The sequence below is a fragment of the Salmo salar genome, chromosome 15 (genome assembly GCF_965601325.2).
Source record: "Salmo salar chromosome 15, fSalSal1, whole genome shotgun sequence".
NCBI lineage: Eukaryota > Metazoa > Chordata > Actinopteri > Salmoniformes > Salmonidae > Salmo > Salmo salar.
Window position 1 is genome coordinate 57,629,563 of NC_138305.1, and position 20,203 is coordinate 57,649,765.

General features: G+C 42.6%; 1 protein-coding gene across 2 annotated transcripts; it reads right to left on the reverse strand.

The window, feature by feature from the left end:
• Window positions 1-2,524: 2,524 nt before the first annotated feature.
• LOC106571578 (PRP39 pre-mRNA processing factor 39 homolog (yeast)) lies at window positions 2,525-19,950 on the reverse strand. Of its 2 annotated transcripts, XM_014144805.3 has the most exons (16): window positions 19,792-19,950; window positions 10,994-11,142; window positions 10,674-10,739; window positions 10,197-10,538; window positions 9,925-10,050; window positions 9,587-9,705; window positions 8,871-9,038; window positions 8,485-8,668; window positions 7,863-7,970; window positions 7,346-7,510; window positions 6,740-6,866; window positions 4,174-4,442; window positions 3,851-4,035; window positions 3,640-3,714; window positions 3,378-3,480; window positions 2,525-3,162 (listed from the first exon to the last, which is right to left on the reverse strand). In XM_014144805.3, exons 1-16 carry the CDS (start codon window positions 19,802-19,804, stop codon window positions 3,070-3,072), a joined length of 2,292 nt encoding a protein of 763 aa, XP_014000280.1. In that variant the 5' UTR covers window positions 19,805-19,950; the 3' UTR covers window positions 2,525-3,069. The 2 variants fall into 2 exon arrangements, with proteins under 2 accessions (XP_014000280.1, XP_014000279.1); XM_014144804.3 differs by having other exon boundaries at window positions 10,197-10,739.
• Window positions 19,951-20,203: the final 253 nt, after the last annotated feature.

Consider the following 20,203-nt stretch of genomic DNA (forward strand, 5'->3'; position numbering starts at 1 on the left):
AACACTAGGTTAAAAAAGGACTTAGGGAGCGTCGGCGGTGCGCATGTGTCAACGTGTGACGTCGATAAGTAGAGAACCATAGAGATCCTATTAAATTACTAGAGGAGAATGTCACAAACCCTCAAATTTGCCTATTTCAGCTTGAATGGCAGCCATCTTGGTCAGGGAGAAATTCCAAACTAGTCTAGTTGGGAATGCATGGCAGTAGAGACAGGTGATGCTTTTCCTGCTTTTAATTATGAAGAAAAATAAAAGGCATGTGATGTATCAGAAATGGTGTAATGGAATATTAGTCAACCTAAGAAAGTCATAATTACAGAGTTTATACGGGTCTTATACAAATTTTCTGCATAAGTAGCCTCTAAAATATAGTGAACAGACCATCAATTACTGGAAAGCTGTGAGTCCTATTATATGATACAATATCAGGACTTGTTGCATTTACAACTTGTCTAAGTCCTATCATTAACTGATTTGAGCCAGTGTATGGTTGTGGATTGACAGCATTGTTCAAATGGAATGTTGGCAGTTCATTTGAAAACATGCATGGAATCATTCCTCTAAAACTGTCTGGCTAGCAGTTTCTAACAGTGCAGATAACTTCTTCAAATTCATGTTTTAAACAATATCTTATCACAACACTGGCAAACCATGGTTGATCAATATGGATGACCTTGGGACCATCATAAGGGACACGGTTCTTAGAATCCCTTCTAGTACTGCAATTCCTAATTTCTAAACTCAGCAAAAAGAGAAATGTCCTCTCACTGTCAACTGCATTTGTTTTCAGAAAACTTAACATGTGTAAATATTTGTATGAACATAACAAGATTCAACAACTGAGACATAAACTGAACAAGTTCCGAAGACGTGACAGAAATAGAATGTGTCCCTGAACAAAGGGGGGGGGGGGGTCAAAAGTAACAGTCTATCTGGTGTGGCCACCAGCTGCATTAAGTACCGCAGTGCATCTCCTCCTCATGGACTGCACCAGATTTGTTAGTTCTTGCTGTGAGATGTTACCCCACTCTTCCACATTTCTGGGGGGAATGGCCCTAGCCCTCACCCTCCGATCCAACAGGTCCCAGACGTGCTCAATGGGATTGAGATCCGGGCTCTTCGCTGGCCATGGCAGAACACTGACATTCCTGTCTTGCAGGAAATCACGCACTGAATGAGGAGTATGGCTGGTGGCATTGTCATGCTAGAGGATCATGTCAGGATGAGCCTGCAGGAAGGGTACCACATGAGGGAGGAGGATATCTTCCCTGTAACGCATAGCGTTGAGATTGCCTGCATTGACAAGCTCAGTCCGACGATGTGACACACCGCCCCAGACCATGACGGACCCTCCACCTCAATCCCGCTCCAGATTACAGGCCTCGGTGTAACGCTCATTCCTTCAACGATAACCGTGAATCTGACCATCACCCCTGGCGAGACAAAACCGCGACTCATCAAAGAGCATTTTTTGCCAGTCCTGTCTGGTCCAGAAACGGTGGGTCTGTGCCCATAGGCGGCGTTGTTGCCGGTGATATCTGGTGAGGACCTGCCTTACAACAGGCCTACAAGCCCTCAGTCCAGCCTCTCTCATCCTATTGCGGACAGTCTGAGCACTGATGGAGGTATTGTGCATTCCTGGTGTAACTCAGGCAGTTGTTTCCATCCTGTACCTGTCTCGCAGGTGTGATGTTCGGATGTACCGATCCTGTGCAGCTGTTGTTACATGTGGTCTACCACTGCGAGGACGATCAGCTGTCTGTCCTGTCTTTGACGTCTCACAGTACAGACATTACAATTTATTGCCCTGGCCACATCTGCAGTCCTCATACCTCCTTGCAGCATGCCTAAGACACGTTCACGCAGATGAGCAGGGACCCTGGACATCTTTCTTTTGGTGTTTTTCCAGAGTCAGTAGAAAGGCCTCTCTAGTGTCCTAAGTTTTCATAACTGTGACCTTAATTGCCTACTGTCTGTAAGCTGTTAGTGTCTTAACGACCGTTCCACAGGTGCATGTTCATTCATTGTTTATGGTTCATTGAACAAGCATGGGAAACAGTGTTTAAACCCTTTACAATGAAAATCTGTGAAGTTATTTGTATTTTTACAAATTATCTTTGAAAGACAGGGTCCTGAAAAAGGGATGTTTCTATTTTTATTTTTTTCTGACTTTATGTAGCACTGGCTGAGGTCACTCCCATCCACAACATAAAAAGCCAATTAGAACTGCTTGATTAAGACCATGATAAACTACATCAGTTTTAAAGTGGTGGGTTGGAGTTGGAACAAAAGCCAGCACACGCCACATCCTACTGTACCACACCATAACCAGGGTTGATGTCTGCTGAGTATGACCTATGCTTTCATCTATAAAATGTGTACGAGTAAGTACATGTCAATTACTGAAACTTATGATTGGGTAGGTACAGGCAATTTGCTCTCCAATCTTAACGGTTATGCTACAATGGCAGTGATATTAATATTGTATAAAAAGGGTTAATTCAGGGAACATCATAACAAGAAATAGGATATCAATGTCTTTATTATGAAATTAAGTCAAAATAAAAAAAATGAATCTATATTCATTTCTGTTCTTGTCCCAGAAAACAAAACAAACCTTAATCTTAGGAAAGCAGAGGAGAGGCTCAGGGAGGACTCGGAGCACAGCAGGTACCACTACCTCCATACGAATCTATAATCTGTATCAAACATAACTAGTTTCCCCACACAGAGATATCGAAGAGGAACCAAACTAAGTAGCCATCCAATCTAAAATCTAAAAACATATAATTTGGCGTAATTTTGACTGTGGGGGGAAAAAATTATAATCTGAAGTCTGCATCAACAACACATGCGTAAAGAACACAAAAAGCAGCAAGTCAATGAATGATGGTGAGATGGTGATTACAGTGAATATGTCAAATGGCCAATGGAAACAAAAGGACATCAAACAACAAATCAAAGGAGGAGGATGGTCTAGCTGAGCTGAGCGGTTGGGCTGGGTAGAAAGGACGCTTCCTCTGAATTTCTTCCTTCAGAAGGACCTCTGTCCATCGGTCTTTGAACACATCATGTGGGTGGAGGGGGGTAGTACTGGTTATACTGCTGGGCATACTGGTTGTACTGTCCCCAGGAATGCTGGCCCCAGTTATTGTACTGTTGCTGTAGAAGGAAAGCAAGGAAAGACCGGGTTAGTTGGCATTCCTTTCAGCGTCACCATATGATAGAGTTCAACACTATCGTCCTCCCATTTTTGTTATTCTAGTGAGAACCAATTGTCATGGAACGCCTTCGTCAGGGATGGTATTACATTTGTCACCTTCCAATACAAATTGCATGTATAACCATGTTTGACTCTGCTCTAGCATAGGACTCACTTGGTACCAGTTGTAGTTGTAGGCAGAGTTGTCTCCCTGCATCATGTGCCCTGAACCTGGGTGCTCGTCTGTACGCTGTCTCTTCGACTCGGGCTCCTGGGAGCTGCAGGAACACGAAGGAACAGGTTCATGTCAATCAAGAGCACCCAACTAAATCAATTCAGGTATGGCGATTCACAACCTGCTATGAAGCATCCTACTGTGTTGTACTCAATGTCGTAAATGTTAAACAGAGAGAGAAGTTAACAAATTCAAATCTTACCCATTCTCTGCTTTCCTCTTTGTCGACTCATGTTCTTTCAGAAGCTTCTGGTGTTCATCGTATGCAGTCACTAACCTGTGAGGATGGAAAAAGAGTACATGGTTGGGATTAGGAGTGCAAGCATGCCATATGGATTCATTGACTAATCAGAACACTGGTCAGTGAAAATGTACTCATTGTTTGAGGGTGTAGGTACTGTAGGTGAACTGACTTATTGATGTCGCTGCCAAAGTCCTCGAGGAACTCGACCTTGCGCTGAGAGAAGGTGAGGCGGCAGTCGAGGGGCAGCGGGCTGCTCAGGGCGCGGTCGAAGCAGGCCAAGATTTCCGCCTCATTCTGCTGCACGTCCCCACTGTACTCCAGCTCTAGCAGGTTCAGGTACAGCTTAGGACTCGTCTGGAGACACACACAATGAACTCAAATGGTTTCTCAAAACACATTCTCTCTGAATCAAACTCCCTTTGACACCATGTACTGTATCTCAATATCAAGATCCTGAACCAAGTGATTCCATTCATCTAGCTCTGATCTTACCTGGTCCTTGTCTATGGTGTCCAGCAGCACCTTGCGGGCCTTGGTGAGGCTCCTCTGCACCTTCAGCAGCTGCCGGGCCAGCTTCACGGCGTAGAACGACGTCTCGCTGGCATTCTTCCCCGATGCCATCGCCTCGCTCAACAGGGCCTCTGCCTCCTCCAGATTGCCGTGGCGACGTTCCAGGCTGACCCGCCGCAGACGCACCATGGCCAGGCCCGGTACCACCTCTTCCAGAGACTTCAGGATGCCGCGTGCCTCCTCTATGTTCCCTGCAGGGAAACAACACAAAAACTCAGTTCCAATTCTGGGTTGAATGTTTCTTACTAGTCTGTGTAGACAGAGGCTACCAAGGCTTTTGAAATTCTATTACGTGATCGTCTCAGCCTCGTTAGTCGAATGCACTTGTTTGTAAATCACATCAGGTAAAGGTCTGACAAGTGAGGTGTGTGAATCGTGGGACTGGCACAATAATCGTATAACCAACAATTATGGACAACCACCATGAACCACAATTGTTTTGTCAGAATTGTCTTAACACATTCATTTTAATAGGGTGGGGATTCATTTTTATTTTCAAATAGACAAAGTTTACCTAATAATCATTACATTTTTACAGTTGAAGTCAGAAGTTTACATACACCTTAGGCAAATACATTTAAACTCAGATTCACAATTCCTGACATTTAATCCAGATAAAAGTTCTGTCTTAGGACCACTACTTTATTTTAAGAATGTGAAATGTCAGAATAATATTTCAGAGAAGGAGTTATTTCGGCTTATATTTCCTTCATCACATTCCCAGTGGGTCAGAAGTTTACATACACTCAATTAGTATTTGGTAGCATTACCTTTAAATGGTTTAACTTGGGTCAAACGTTTCAGGAAGACTTCCACAAGCTTCCCACAATAAGTTGGGTGAATTTTGGCCCATTCCTCCTAACAAAACTGGTGTAACTGAGTCAGGTTTGTAGGCCTCCTTGCTCGCACACGCTTTTTCAGTTCTGCCCACATATTTTCTATGGGATTGAGGTCAGGGCTTTGTGACAGCCACTCCAATACCTTGACTTTGTTGTCCTTAAGCCATTTTGCCACAACTTTGAAAGTGTGCTTGGGGTCATTGTCCATTTGGAAGACCCATTTGCGACCAAGCTTTAACTTCCTGACTGATGTCTTGAGATGTTGCTTCAATATATCCACATCAATTTCCAACCTCATGATGCCATCCATTTTGTGAAGTGCACCAGTCCCTCCTGTAGCAAAGCACCCCCATGACAAGATGCAGCCACCCCCATGCTTCACGGTTGGGATGGTGTTCTTCGGCTTACAAGTCTCCCCCTTTTTCCTCCAAACATAACAATGGTCATTATGGCCAAACAGTTCTATTTTTGTTTCATCAGACCAGAGGACATTTCTCCAAGAAGTATGATCTTTGTCCCCATGTGCAGTTGTAAACTGTAGTCTGGCTTTTTTTAATGGCGGTTTTAGAGCAGTGGCTTCTTCCTTGCCGAGCGGCCTTTCAGGTCATGTCGATATAGGACTCATTTTACTGTGGATATAGATACTTTTGTACCCGTTTCCTCCAGCATCTTCACATGGTCCTTTGCTGATGTTCTGGGATTGATTTGCACTTTTCACACCAAAGTACGTCTCCTAGAGATGAACAGAACGCGTCTCTTTCCTGAGGAGAATGACGGCTGCGTGGTCCCATGGTGTTTATACTTGCGTACTATTGTTTGTGCCGATGAACGTGGTACCTTCAGGTGTTTGGAAATTGCTCCGAAGGATGAACCAGACTTGTGAAGGTCTACAATTTATTTTCTGAGGTCTTGGCTGATTTATTTTGATTTTCACATGACGTCAAGCAAAGAGGCACTGAGTTTGAAGGTAGGCCTTGAAATACATCCACAGGTACACCTCCAATTGACTCAAATGATGTCAATTAGCCTATCAGAAGCTTCTAAAGCCATGACATCATTTTCTGGAATTTTCCAAGCTGTTTAAAGGCACAATCAACTTAGTGTATGTAAACATCTGACCCACTGGAATTGTGATACAGTGAGTTATAATTGATATAATCTGTCTGTAAACAATTGTTGGCAAAATGACTTGTGTCATGCACAAAGTAGATGTCCTAACCGACTTGCCAAAACTATAGTTTGTTAACAAGAAATTTGTGGAGTGGTTAAAACGAGTTAATGACTCCAACCTAAGTGAATGTAAACTTCCGACTTCAACTGTACATGAGGGTAAGGTTGGTACATCTTTTTTTACAAGCAAAAACAGCACAGTCGGGAGGAGATGTTTCATTTCCAAAAGTTCCAAGCAGTCAAAAACATTTAAATTAGACGGGGGGGGGGGGGGTTACCAGAGCTGTGTTGCATTCATTTAGTATGCATGTAGTAGCTGATTTTCATAGATGCATTATGGTACATTACAAGTTCAAAACCATTTAACAAAATTGACAACCATGGTAATTTGCTTGACAATTAATTCTTACCCAAAATTCCATAACCGTCACAGCTTTATGTGAATGTGATGTTAAGTGGGAACTAGAAACACCACTCACCCTGCTGCTCCTCGAACGCGGCCCACAGCAGGTGAATGTTGGGCTTCTTGGATAGGTGGATGGTACACGCCTTCTTGTACACATGTCGCACTCCCTCAATGCTGTAGCACTCTAGATATTTTGCGTACTTCAGTGTGAAGCAAGAAAAAGAGGAGGGTTGGAGAAAGAGGGGAGGACGGGGTGGGTGGAGAGCAGGAGGTGGAGAGAAGACGAGGAAGGGAAGGTGACAACAACATTTTAAAACACCCATTTCCAGTTTGCTCAACCAGTGAATTTCTTCATTGACAAGATCGTGTTTTTAGAAATGTTCTTTGTAAACCCATCAGCACCTTCATGGAACCAATAAGATAAGTTTCTGTAAGGTAGTGGGAGACGGAGAAGATGCAACGTAGTAGTTGGCAAATGCTGGAGTCAAATCTTGTGTGGCAAAGCTGGCCATCCCCTAATACAACAGATACAGTGATTAACAGATCAACGTTACACGCAAAGAAGAGATGTTCAGGACGATTTACTGTTGTCAGGAAGTGATGCAATCGTTGATGGGGGAAGTGCAGGGGTCATTATTTTTGAGGTGGGGTTGAAGGTCAAAGGTTAAGGTTGGGTTACCTTCATCCAGAAGTCCTCGTAGAGAGCACAGGCGATGAGGCAGCGTTCGAACAAAACGACCACGCGTTCGGGAGTGCCATTCTCGATCTCAAAGTCCAGATACTCCTTCCAGTTGCTGAGCTGGGTCTTCTCCAGGGCTTTAACGTGGAAGTAGGGCCGTTTTATCTACGAGGGGAAAAGGGAAACACGGCATTCAAAATGGCAGCGGACCAAAATGTACAATCATTTCAAAAGTAATGTTATTAACAATGGAAGGAAATAAATGAGGGATAGTTCACCCCAAAAATCAATATTTGTCAAATATTTTCATACCTCGTATTCCATCTATTGTGTAGACATCTGTAGGCCTCAATCCCAAATGAATGGGAAAGAGTGGCACCATCCAATTCCATCTCCACCCAGCTTGACAAAGCCCACTTTAGAGGTATGAAAACTTTGAGGTGAACTATTCCTTTTAACAATATGAAATAAAATTGGATGATATTCTGATCATTAAAAGACAGATGTCAGAACTCACCCCTTCCTCGAAGGCCCAGCGTTTGCTGACCTCCTGCTCGTTTTGGTTGAACACCTCCTGGCGCGACTCGATCACCTTGTGGCGCATGTTCTCAATCTCCGTCACTCTCTAAACATAGCACAAGACACTCAACGTTAACTGCTTGACTTTCAAACAATCTCGTAACTATCTCATTCTCCACTGATGTGTAAACTGCATGTCCAGCTGCCAAGGTTATTTACATCACCCTGAGGCTGAAAGAGAGCCAGAGACAAGCAGGGGCTCTGCCTGTCGAAGGTGTTGGGGCCTACCCAGGGACCGAGGCCCACCCCGGGGCAGGGTATGTACCATATACACCCTGTCTGTAGGCCAGTCCTGGTGCTGGGGACTGGAGAGGATGAGGGGAGTCACTCAACTAGGCCAGCCAGCCCACGATCCGTCCATTCCAAATCCCTGACTGGATGATGCCCACGTACTCATTGGCTTGGCTGCTGATGGAAAGACACCTCTTCAAACCTGCACAGATGTGTGTTTCACCCCATGGATGTCTCCATGGGTGATGAAGAGACAAGGGCCTCCTTCTTAACCCTCTGGCATGTTGTGGTACATCAACCCCCCTGAAGGTGAGGCAGCGGAGTCGTACCTTAGCAGGATCTGGGAGGTCCTCGGTGCCGGCTGGGAGTCCCTCGGGCTCCACGGGTGTTGCTTCCTCTCCCTCCTCATTGACGGTGACTGCATTGGCTTTGGCTAGCTCCACCCTGAGCTGGACAAACTCCTCCTCTGACAGGAAGTGTTTGGGGTTGTTGTTCTGCACATGCTCTTTGAACCTGAAGAATGACAAATCAGTACATCACTAAGAGAACAAAAAGTACTACCAGAAAATAGTGCCCCTGAAAGTAAGTGTGGCTGACAAGGTTAGAACTAATGCCAGTGTTTGATTTCTCTGAGCTACCCACTACCTGAGATGTAGACCATAACCCTCATGGACGGTTTATCAAAACCTATTGTGAATGAGCTGACCCGTCATACCTCTGGAGGTGCTGTGAGTAGAGCTGGGTGGGTATGCCCAGGATACGATCGTAGATGGCCGTGACGTTGGCCAATTTCTCCTGCTCCGTCTCCCAGTTGATGTAGGTCTCCCACAGACGGTCAGAGCGGAAGTCTGTCCCTGCTGCCAACACAGCATGCTCATACGCACTGTAGGATAGAACACAGACGACATGATTAACGATCAGGGTTGGGTAGGTTACTTTCTAAATGTAATCCGTTAGTTACCTGTCCACATTTATCAGTAATGTAACTGTTGGATTACCCAAACTTAGTAACGTAATCTGATTGCTTTCCCTTTAAAAAGGCATTAGAAGAAGACAAAAAGGATCCATGTGTCATCATGGTGGTCTTTGACTTGTGGTCAGACTAGCTCAGGTGGAACAAACTTACACCCCTTTTCAATGCTGAATGGAAGATCATTGATAAAACAAAGGTGTCAATACATTTTTTCCACAAACATCTTTTCTGAATATTATTAATATTTTTCAAAAGCATTTGTAATCTGATTAGTTATTTTTTTGGAAAACAAATGACCCCAACCCTGTTAATAATACACTATGACCTGTAAAATCAGTAAAACACTTGGTTTTGGAATTGTCACAAGGCTCTCGCGCACCTAACTTGTGGATATACAGGAGTGTGTGTGTTGAGGTGCGGCCTTTCACTTTTCAGTGAGGACAGAGCTCTTTACTCACGCTCTAATGCGTGACGGTGTCTCTGGGTCTTCAGGGTCAGCGTTGTCCTTGATGAAGGACAGGTAGTGGAGCCACAGGTCCACACTGAGGGGGATGGCATGCACACCCCGCCGGTACACCTGGGGATAGGAGGCAAAAACGACATTGGGGAATGAGACAACCAGTGTGAAAAGCCGAATGACTGCCACAGCAAGGACGCAAACAGTAGACAGAACAAAGCTCCAGCCACTAACCCTGTCAAGCCCTTTCAGATCAGGACAGAGGATAGGAGGAGAAGATGTCCATTTACACTATTAAATACCACTGCATGAGCCCAGCCATGGAAGACAGAGACTTACCTCCTCTGCCACCTGTGCATTGCCATGTTTCTTCTCAGTGTCAGCTAACTTCTTCCAGTAGCCGTAGCAGTAGGGGTAGCGCAAGAAAAACGCATCAAACGCCTTCCTCACCACACCAAGATGATTCTGAGGCGGCAAAAAAAATTACATTTACAACTTGCTTCCTGACAGAACAACCTCAATGTTTACATGTAGTTTAACACAGCAGATAAAACCTAGTCACAATACAAGCAAGGGTCAACATAAACATTCCAGGACTTTTCCACACTCACCTCTTGCTCCACATACTGCAGCAGGTAGACCCAACCATTGAAGTCATCAGGGTTCTCCTCACACCCTTTAGCCAGCTTCTCATACTCAGAAGGGATAAGAGGCTCTGTAGGGACAGCTGGTTCTTCAACAGGTTCCCCCTGCTCTGTCTCTTTGGATTCTTCAAGTTCCATGTTAGCTGGGCTACCATCTTCTGCAACCATTGGTGGCTGGGCTTGGACTCGATCTTGTTGCTGTTCTACAGCGTCGGACAACTTCTCGCTCTGTATCAGAGGCTCTGTGGCTGTGTTGTGCCCATCCTGACTCTCGTCTGACGATGCCTCCATTTGGTTCTGTTGTTCTGCCTGTGGAGAACGAGACTGCTCATCTGAATCCTCATGCTCCTCTTGGAAGAGTTCAGCGCTCGCTAGCTGGAAGTGCTGCACTGCCTGTTCAACAGATCCTAGATCAGACTGCTGGATCTGGTGCTGCTCTATTACCTCTGGTGACGACTGATCTGACTCTGAGTCCGAGTCGTGGATAACCGTGGTGAGGTTATGGGGATCCTGGACAAGGGGGAAGGAAATTATTACCAGCAAGCAACTAAGAAAATAGGCAAGGGACTGCCTCATGTTTGAGAGAGCACCACTATTGAAAGATGGAAGTGTTGGTGTTTAGACCTACTAGTAATGCAGGCAGACAAAATAGCATTTGCTATATTATTGTACAGAATAATAACAAAAAAGGATACATTGGCCTTGTCATTACAATGACATCCAGGGGAAAGAGGTTAAACCCCACGTGCATTTCCCACACTGACCTGATCCATGGTCCATTCAGCAGCATGCGTGAGGACAGGCAGGTCGGGGAGGAAGTCCTCTCCGTTGCCCTCCATTTCTGGGGACTCCCCACTTTCCGGGCTGTCTGTGTCCAACATCCCCGTCATGGGCTCGTCTGAGAGGTGCAGGTCTGAGAGGAACACATATTGCACGTCAATATCACAAGATCGAGAAGGGACAGTAATTATTAGTTAGTATTACAGGAAATTTATGTGGAATCAGGTATGACTGGGTGATATGGCTGGTCATGTAATATCACAGAAAAAGTCCATACTAGGAGTGTGAACATTAAATCAAAGTTGGGATCCTTAACATTAACTTCTTATGGCTGGATGGCAGTATTGAGTAGCTAGGATGAATATGGTGCCCGTAGTAAACTGCCTGCTACTCCGGCCCATAAGCTAAGATATACATATTATTAGTAGATTTGGATAGAAAACACTGAAGTTTCTAAAACGGTTTGAATGATGTCTGTGAGTATAACAGAACTCATATGGCAGGCAAAAACCTGAGACAAAATCCAACCAGGAAGTGGGAAATCTGAGGTTTGTAATTTTAAGTCTTGGCCTATCCAATATACAGTGTCTGTGGGGTCATATTGCACTTCCTACGGCTTCCACTAGATGTCAACAGTCTTTAGAACCTTATTTGAGGCTTCTACTGTGAAGTGGGGGGAAATAAGAGCTGATTGAGTGAGAGGACTGCCAGATGGGCATGAGCTTCAGCCATGTGCGCGCCCGTGAGATGTAGCTGAGTTCCATTGCATTTCTAAAGACAAAAGGAATTCTCCGGTTGAAATCTTATTGAAGATTTATGATAAACATCCGAAAGATTGATTCTATACATCGTTTGACATGTTTCTACAAACTGTAATGGAATTTGAGTTTCTGGCCTGCGCATCGTGAATTTGGATTTGTGAACTGAAGGTGCGAACAAAAAGGAGGTATTTGGACATAAAGGATGGACTTTATCGAACAAAACAAACATTTATTGTGGAACTGGGATTGCTGGGAGTGCATTCTGATGAAGATCAAAGGTAAGTGAATATTTAAAATGCCATTTCTGACTTCTGTTGACTCCAACATGGCGGATATGTATGGCTTGTTTTTGTGTCTGACCGCCGTACTCAGATTGCATGGTGTGCTTTTTTGGTAAAGCTTTTTTTTTTAAATCTGACACAGCGGTTGCATTAAGGAGAAGTGTGTATCTGAAGTTCCATGCATAACACTTGTATTTTCATCAACATTTATGATGAGTATCTCTGTAAATTGACGTGGCTCTGCAAAAATCACCGGATGTTTTGGAAGCAAAACATTTCTGAACATAACGCGCCAATGTAAACCGAGATTTTTGGATATAAATGGATATAAATATAAATGTTACACAAAACATACATGTATTGTGTAACATGAAGTCCTATAAGTGTCGTCTGATGAAGATCAAAGTCTAGTGATTCATTTTCTCTCTTTCTCCTTTTTGTGACTCCTCTCTTCGACTGAAAAAATGGCTGTGTTTTTCTGTAACTAGGCGCTGACCTAACATAATCGTTTGGTGTGCTTTCGCTGTAAAGCCTTTTTGAAATCGGACCCTGTGGTGGGATTAACAACAAGTTTCTTTAAAATGGTGTAAAATACATATGTTTGAGGAATTTGAATTATGTGATTTCTGTTTGAATTTGGGGCCCTGCACATTCACTGGCTGTTGTCATATCGATCCCGTTAATGAGATTCCAGCCATAAATGAATATAAACCCCTAACCAAAAAACTGTCTTCCCCCACTGCACTTAAGTAAAATCACAGTTATACACAAAAATATTTTGTACATGTTATAGCCGATAGGCTATGAAGGCCTGTGGAGATTTTTTTTTTTTTTTTTTTAATTACACAGAGTGGAAGAGGCAAACTTCAGGCTACTTGGTGAATTTGCAAGGCATTCAAGACAAGATATTGCGAGATGCAGATTACCAAAACATATGAGCACGCTTCTTCTTCTGCCTCTCTCAATCTCTCCATCACGCTGGCTTGCCTGCTCCGTCTCTTCACTAATGATGCAAGTGTGTGATCAAGCACGGGGTAGCCTACTCAGTTTTTGCCTCATGAAATCAGTAGGCTACCGCTAGAATGTATCGATTACGCTTTTCAGGCGTAATGTTATGTGGCCCCTTGAAAGTGCCTCGGCTACAGCATATCTGTCTGTTAGGGTAGGCTACACTACGTTTTATTGTTTTATGCCAGCACAAAACCTTCTCTGGTGATATGAACAGACATTTTACTTGTCTGTAAAGGAACGCCACTTCTGAAGCCGGACTAAAGTCCATCACTAGGCAACCAGAACTGTCAACCAAATAAATCGAGCTGCTTCGTGCAACTCACTACCATCTGAAAAAAGTACAAAGATTTTTTATTACTAACCCAAGAATGACCACAGCCTGTCGTTTCCAACGGGAACAAATTAGTCAGTGGGCAGAACAAGGAAAGAGGTTGGAGATTCAATTGGCGCGTTCTAGCATATTTCCGTTAGGGAACACCTACTCTGAAGTGTGCAATAACTCAATTTACCTTTGCACTCCTAAACTATTTTTTATTTATTTTTTACTTGGCACACGGTGAAGTCAACAAAACTTATTCCCTCTGTTCATAACAGCTTCTAGTTTTGGGAACAGAAAACTGTATTGAGAGCAATTGTTTAAAACCGATGAGAAAATGTGCAGAATGTCTGCCGAAATCCATCTCGTTCCATCTTCTCTCCATATTCGGTAGCGAGTGGAAACGCCAAGCGGATGCTTCACATTTATACATCCCGTGAAATATCTGTCTCATTGTTCTGTGGTACAGACCAGAGGCACCACCTTCTAAAAATTGTCTGAAAAAAGGTATCAATTGTCACTATTAGGGTTGCACATTTTGTGGAATATTCAGGTGGAAACTTTCCATGGGAATTAATATTAAAACCATTTAAATGTAGATGTTTATTGCATTGGATATATTTACCATATGGAGACAAACATAAGCCTTAACCTTATCATAAGTAGACATAATTGCAAGTGATTAAATCCTTCCAATAGAAATAAAAGAACAATTTAGTAACAAATTGAACTTTAAATGAGTTGACGCTTTACATGGGATGATCTCACTGAACAACAAAGGGAATATTGAATGATCCGATGATCCATCGCATCTCCCAAAAATATTTTCAACATACATCTGTAAAATGATAGTCCAGAAACGAAAGCTTTGGTTGTCTTCCTCTCAGGCTTCCATGTATTCTTCCTGGACCTCCTCAATGTCCACCTCTTGAACATCAGACTGAGGCCTCATCTTCACTGTCACTTTCCAACCTTGGTGAGGATGGCTCGCTGTCAGGCTCAAAGCCTCAAATTTGCCCAGATGGCCACCAATTTTCAACCCTTGTATTGGTCAGCCTGTTGCGTGCTTTGGTGTGCGTGTTCCTAAACAAGGACCAGTTGCGCTCCGAGGCGGCTGATGTTGGTGGGATTTGGAGGATGATGGAGGCAACAGGGGAAAGAGCCTCAGATCCACAAAGTCCCTTCCACCAGGTGGCTGATGAGATATGTTGGCAAGACTGCCATATTGCATCTCCATCCCAAAGCCCTTGCTTGGAAGTGTACTTCGCCAGACTGCCAAGAACCTTGCCCCCATCCAGGCCAAGGTGACGAGACACAGTAGTGATTACACCATAGGCCTTGTTGATCTCTGAACCAGACAGGATGCTCTTGCCAGCATACTTGGGGTCCAACATGTACGCTGAGGTGTGCACGGGCTTCAGGCAGAAGTCTTCACGCTTTTTGATGTATTTCAGACTGCAGTTTTCTCTGCTTGGAGCAACAGGGAAGTGGGCAGAGCAAAACGGATTTCTTCTCTTACATCTGCAAGCAGAGTCAGAACATCAGACAGGATGGCATGGTGAATCCGTGCAACGGCTACTGCAATAGGTTTCAGGAGTTTCAGGCTGCTTACCCCTCTCTCCCAAAACACATCGTCCATTTAAGCAAAATTCCCCAAATTTCAGGGCGTAACTTCCCATGGAAAATATCTGGAAATTTACCGGAAAGTTCCCGACCCTTTGCAACCCTGGTAGCTATTAACACTTAACTGTAGCTGCGTTCTGTCTGTAAAGGGTTGCGGTAGATATAAATTCGTCGCCCGGCCCTAGAGGTCATACATGCGTAATAGCACCATTATTCTGCATTGTAAATTTACTTGGAATTTTATAATTTATCGTTTTAATGGAAAACCGATTAAGAAAATAGCATTTTAAATGTTAAGCAAATTTGCCAATTTGTCACAGCCCTATTCCATATGCACAAAGAGCTTATTTCTCAAATCTCCATTTTTTCCAACGTTCTCTAAATAAGCTTTGTTAAACAATGAAAGGTCAATACACTGCATTTCAAACAGCCAGGAATAATGTAATTAAGTCAGGGCTTGTAAAATAATACCTTGGCTAAATATAGGCTTTCCACAAACATAAGACCCACTAATATTGTAATTATTTTAACAAAATAAATTGTATCTGCTTTTTTGCAACAATCACTGATCTGGCTTTCAAGTCTATGAAAATGCAATTTTTGTTACAAACACCAGAACCATGCACATCCATGATAATGACCAACTTCTAGCAGCAGGCATTATAGAACATTAACACAGGTCCCATAATCACTCAAGTGAGTAACCAGCTAAACTTTATATTTAAAAGTCTAGCCAACTTGGATCTACTTGCTTGCCAACAAGGTAGAATAGTTAAACTTATGAATACACCATGTCCTGTCCATCACCAACTATTTGAACAACTTAGCCTATTCACTTTGTTTAGACACTGAAATCAAGTGGCCTACCTGTATAAAAAGATGCTTAGGCTATTTCTCAGAATGAGAACGAGCTGCCAATGTCTTATATAAATGCATCTTATGCTCATTGCACATTTATAAAACAGACAAGACATCAAGCACCTAAGTCTGTGGCTAAAATGCTGCTAGCAGTACGTTGTGAGACAAACTGAGCATACACTTTCCACAATCATGTTCATTGATACTCTCGTTTTAGTAGGGTCTGCTCTGTTCTACATTTTGGAAGTTGAGACAAAAAAAGGTATCATAAGAACGGATGTTCTCATCTATTACAGTAAAATAATGTGTGTGTGTTTCGGAGCCCATATGCCCAATTCTGTTAGACCAAACCTCAAATGCAAATAGCAAGTTTAAACTGTTCGTTGTCAGAGAGGAAGAAGTTATCTTTTGTCGTTGTGTGTGTGGCAGGGGCTTGGTGTCTGTGTAAAGGTGCCTAGAGCACACAGCATAGAAGGCGCGAAGGAGAGAAAAATGATTAAGGTAGGACAATGTAAACCTTGATACTTGAAACAACGCTCTAACACATGAATTAGAGGTCGACCGATTATGATTTTTCAACGCCGATACCGATTTATTAGTAATAATGACAATTACAATACTGAATGAACACTTATTTTAACTTAATACATCAAAATCAATTTAGCCTCAAATAATTTGGTTTAAATAATGCAAAAACAAAGTGCTGGAGAAGAAAGTAAAAGTGCAATATGTGCCATGTAAGAAAGCTAACGTTTAAGTGCCTTGCTCAGAACATGGGAACATATGAAAGCTGGTGGTTACTTTTAACATGAGTCTTCAATATTCCCAGGTAAGAAGTTTTAGGTTGTAGTTATTATAGGAATTATAGGACTATTTCTCTCTACGATTTGTATTTCATATACCTTTGACTATTGGATGTTCTTATAGGCACTTTAGTATTGCCAGTGTAACAGTATCGCTTCCGTCCCTCTCCTCGCTCCTACCTGGGCTCGAACCAGGAACACATCGACAACAGCCACCCTCGAAGCAGCATTACCCATGTAGAGCAAGGGGAACAACTACTCCAAGTCTCAGAGCGAGTGACGTTTGAAACGCTATTAGCGCGCACCCCGCTAACTAGCTAGCCATTTCACATCGGTTATACCAGCCTAATCTTGGGAGTTGATAGGCTTGAAGTCATAAACAGTGCAATGCTGTTTGAATGAATGCTTGCTGGTGCCTACCACCGCTCAGTCAGACTGCTCTATCAAATCATAGACTTAATTATAATATAATAAACACACAGAAATACGAGCCTTAGGTCATTAATACGGTCGAATCTGGAAACTATCATCTCAAAAACAAAACGTTTTTTCTTTCAGTGAAATACGGAACCGTTCCGTATTTTATGCAACGGGTGGCATCCCTAAGTCTAAATATTCCTGTTACATTGCACAACCTTCAATGTTATGTCACAATTACGTAATATTCTGGCAAATTAGTTCGCAACGAGCCATGAACGCAAGAGAAGTGACACAATTTAATGTTAGCAGGCAATATTAACTAAATATGCAGGTTTAAAAATATATACTTGTGTATTGATTTTAAAGAAAGGCATTGATGTTTATGGTTAGGTACATTGGTGCAACGACAGTGCTTTTTTCGCAAATGCGCTTGTTAAAATCACCCATTTGTCGAAGTAGGCTGTGATTCGATGAGAAATTAACAGGTACCACATCGATTATATGCAACGCAGGACATGTTAGATAAACTAGTAATATCAACCATGTGTAGTTAACTAGTGATTATGTTAAGATTTATCGTTTTTTTATCTTAAGTTTAATGCTTGCTAGCTAGCAACATACCTTGGCTTCTTGCTGCCCTCGCGTAACAGGTAGTCAGTGCAATGTAAGGCAGGTGGTTAGAGCGTTGGACTAGTAACCAGAAGGTTGCGAAAACAAATCCCCCCTGAACAAGGCAGTTAACCCCCGTTCCTAGGCCATCGTTGAAAATAAGAATGTGTTCTCAATCTGACTTGCCTAGTTAAATAAAGGTGTAAAAAAATAATTTAAATTAGAAAAAAATTACACTTAAAAAGAAAAATCGGTGGCCAAAAATACAGATAGCTATGAAAACTTGAAATCGGCCCTAATTAAAAGTCGGTCGACCTCTAACATGAATTTTAGTTAATACGATATGGTCGCCCAGCTCTTGAGTCAGAAGTGGATCCAGACAGTGTTGACATAAAATGCAATGCCAAAGGTCACATTGACATGACTGGGTTATGGGTAGCCTCCTTTACAATCCAAGAGTGAAATACCAACATGTAGGCTCAGCATCCCTGAACAGTCCATTACAAGTAAGAATGCTTAACAAACTTCATTTCAACTTTACTTGTTGTCCCCTGATTTCGGCAACATATATTCTTGGTGGTTCCAAACTTCCTCCATTTCAGAATGTTGAAAGCCGCTGTAATTGGAGACCTTCAATGCTGCATAACATTTTTGGTACCCTTGCGCAGATCTGTCTCGACTAAATCCTGTCTTGAAGCTCTACGGATAATTCCTTTGAACTCATGGCTTGGTTTTTGCTCTGACATGCAGCGTCAACTGTGGGACCTTATATTGACAGTTGTGTGCTTTTCCAAATCATGTCCAATCAATTAAATTAGCCACAGGTGAACTTCAATCAAGTTGTAGAAACATCAAGGATGGTCAATGGAAACTGGATTCACCTGAGCACAATTTCGAGTCTCATAGCAAAGGGTCTGAAATAAGGTATTTTTTAAATTTGCTAAAATTACCCAAAGCCTACTTTCGCTTTGGCATTACGGGGTATTGTGTGTATATTGATGAGGAAACAAATTATTCAATTTTAGAATAAGGCTGTAAAATGTGGAAAAGGTTAAAGGGTCTTAACACTTATTGAATGCACAGTAACACAAATGTGGGTAAACACCATTATCTCCACGTCCTACCACCAAAAAGGACCAAGAGCATGTACAACCTGTTGAGTAAATACATTTTTATTCAACATTCTGGCCTGTAAAGACTATTGCATCTTTTTAGGGCGACTTCGGTCAGACTGAAAGTCCATGGAGCAACCATAGTAACAATTTGATGTTTAGGCAGGGTTATAGGTTCCTGTGGCATCTCTAGTAATACACTAAAACAGTTATATCTGATCCAAATGTCCACATATCCAGATATGGCTAAGTAAGTTAGCTGAAAACGAGTAACAAAATACATTTCATACATGCTCCAGATTCGGAACCTGAACCATTCAAGTCATGCTCAACTTTATTCAAGTAGTTGTAAACCAAAGAATCCCCACCGACCGCAGCTCTCGACTTCTTCAGTCACGTTGACTTGTTCAAGCATGCGTACTTCCGTGTTTAGGAACATAGCTAGCATGTCAGCTAGCACAGGCGCGCGTAATGGCGTATAGTAACGTTAGTTAATCATATCTAACTAAAAAATTTATTTGCTCAATCAACAACGACCAAAATAGCTAACCATCTAGCTAGCCCACTTGTAATGATAGCTAGCCAGACATCATTGAAGCACGACGCGGTAAACACAACAGTGAAGTTGGCTTAGTATCCTAACTAACCGTAGCTAGTTAATTCAAACGGATCTAAATACCTACCTTACCCACTGACTGTATATCCTCAAATAAGACGTTAGTAAAGTTCACATATGCTGCGTGTCATTGTAATGATAGTAGGGAAAGGCGACCGTTTAATTTTAATCCAATAATAGGCTGAAAGTCTTACAAACAGTACAACAGCGTATTGATGTCTTCAACCCTGCCTCGGTTTGGGCCTAACGACTTTAGCTGCTAGCTAGTTAGCTAGCCAGACCGCACACGTCCACCACCGTCTTCACATTACAGCAAGCGGAGTGGTAACAAGTTCAGGTGAAAACATGTATAAATACTTTTTGCAAACTTACCAGTATCTTCCATGAAATTCAGTTTAGACAAATGTGTATTTCCGTTACTTTAAACGTATCTAACCAACAACATGTAGCCGCGTTTCTACTCTCATTCTCCAGCGACAACTTTGAGGAAGCTTCGGAAGGGCAGACGGAATGTGCGCATGCGTAAGGTTTTCAATAGTTACCACAAAGTCAAAATGACTATATCGTAAACATTTGCTTTTGGTTTAAGGTTTGGGTCAGGTATAAGGTTAGCAGTGTATTTCATGTTATGTTTAAAAACAGATCTTAATTAGATTCATTGTAGAAAGAGGCGGATTTTAGCCATAATGTATTTGTGGCTGTAGTAACTATTGACGACCCATGCGTACTGTAGGGGGGCGGATCCACTAATATAATGGCTGTGTTCGAGAGGATCAAAACCGTA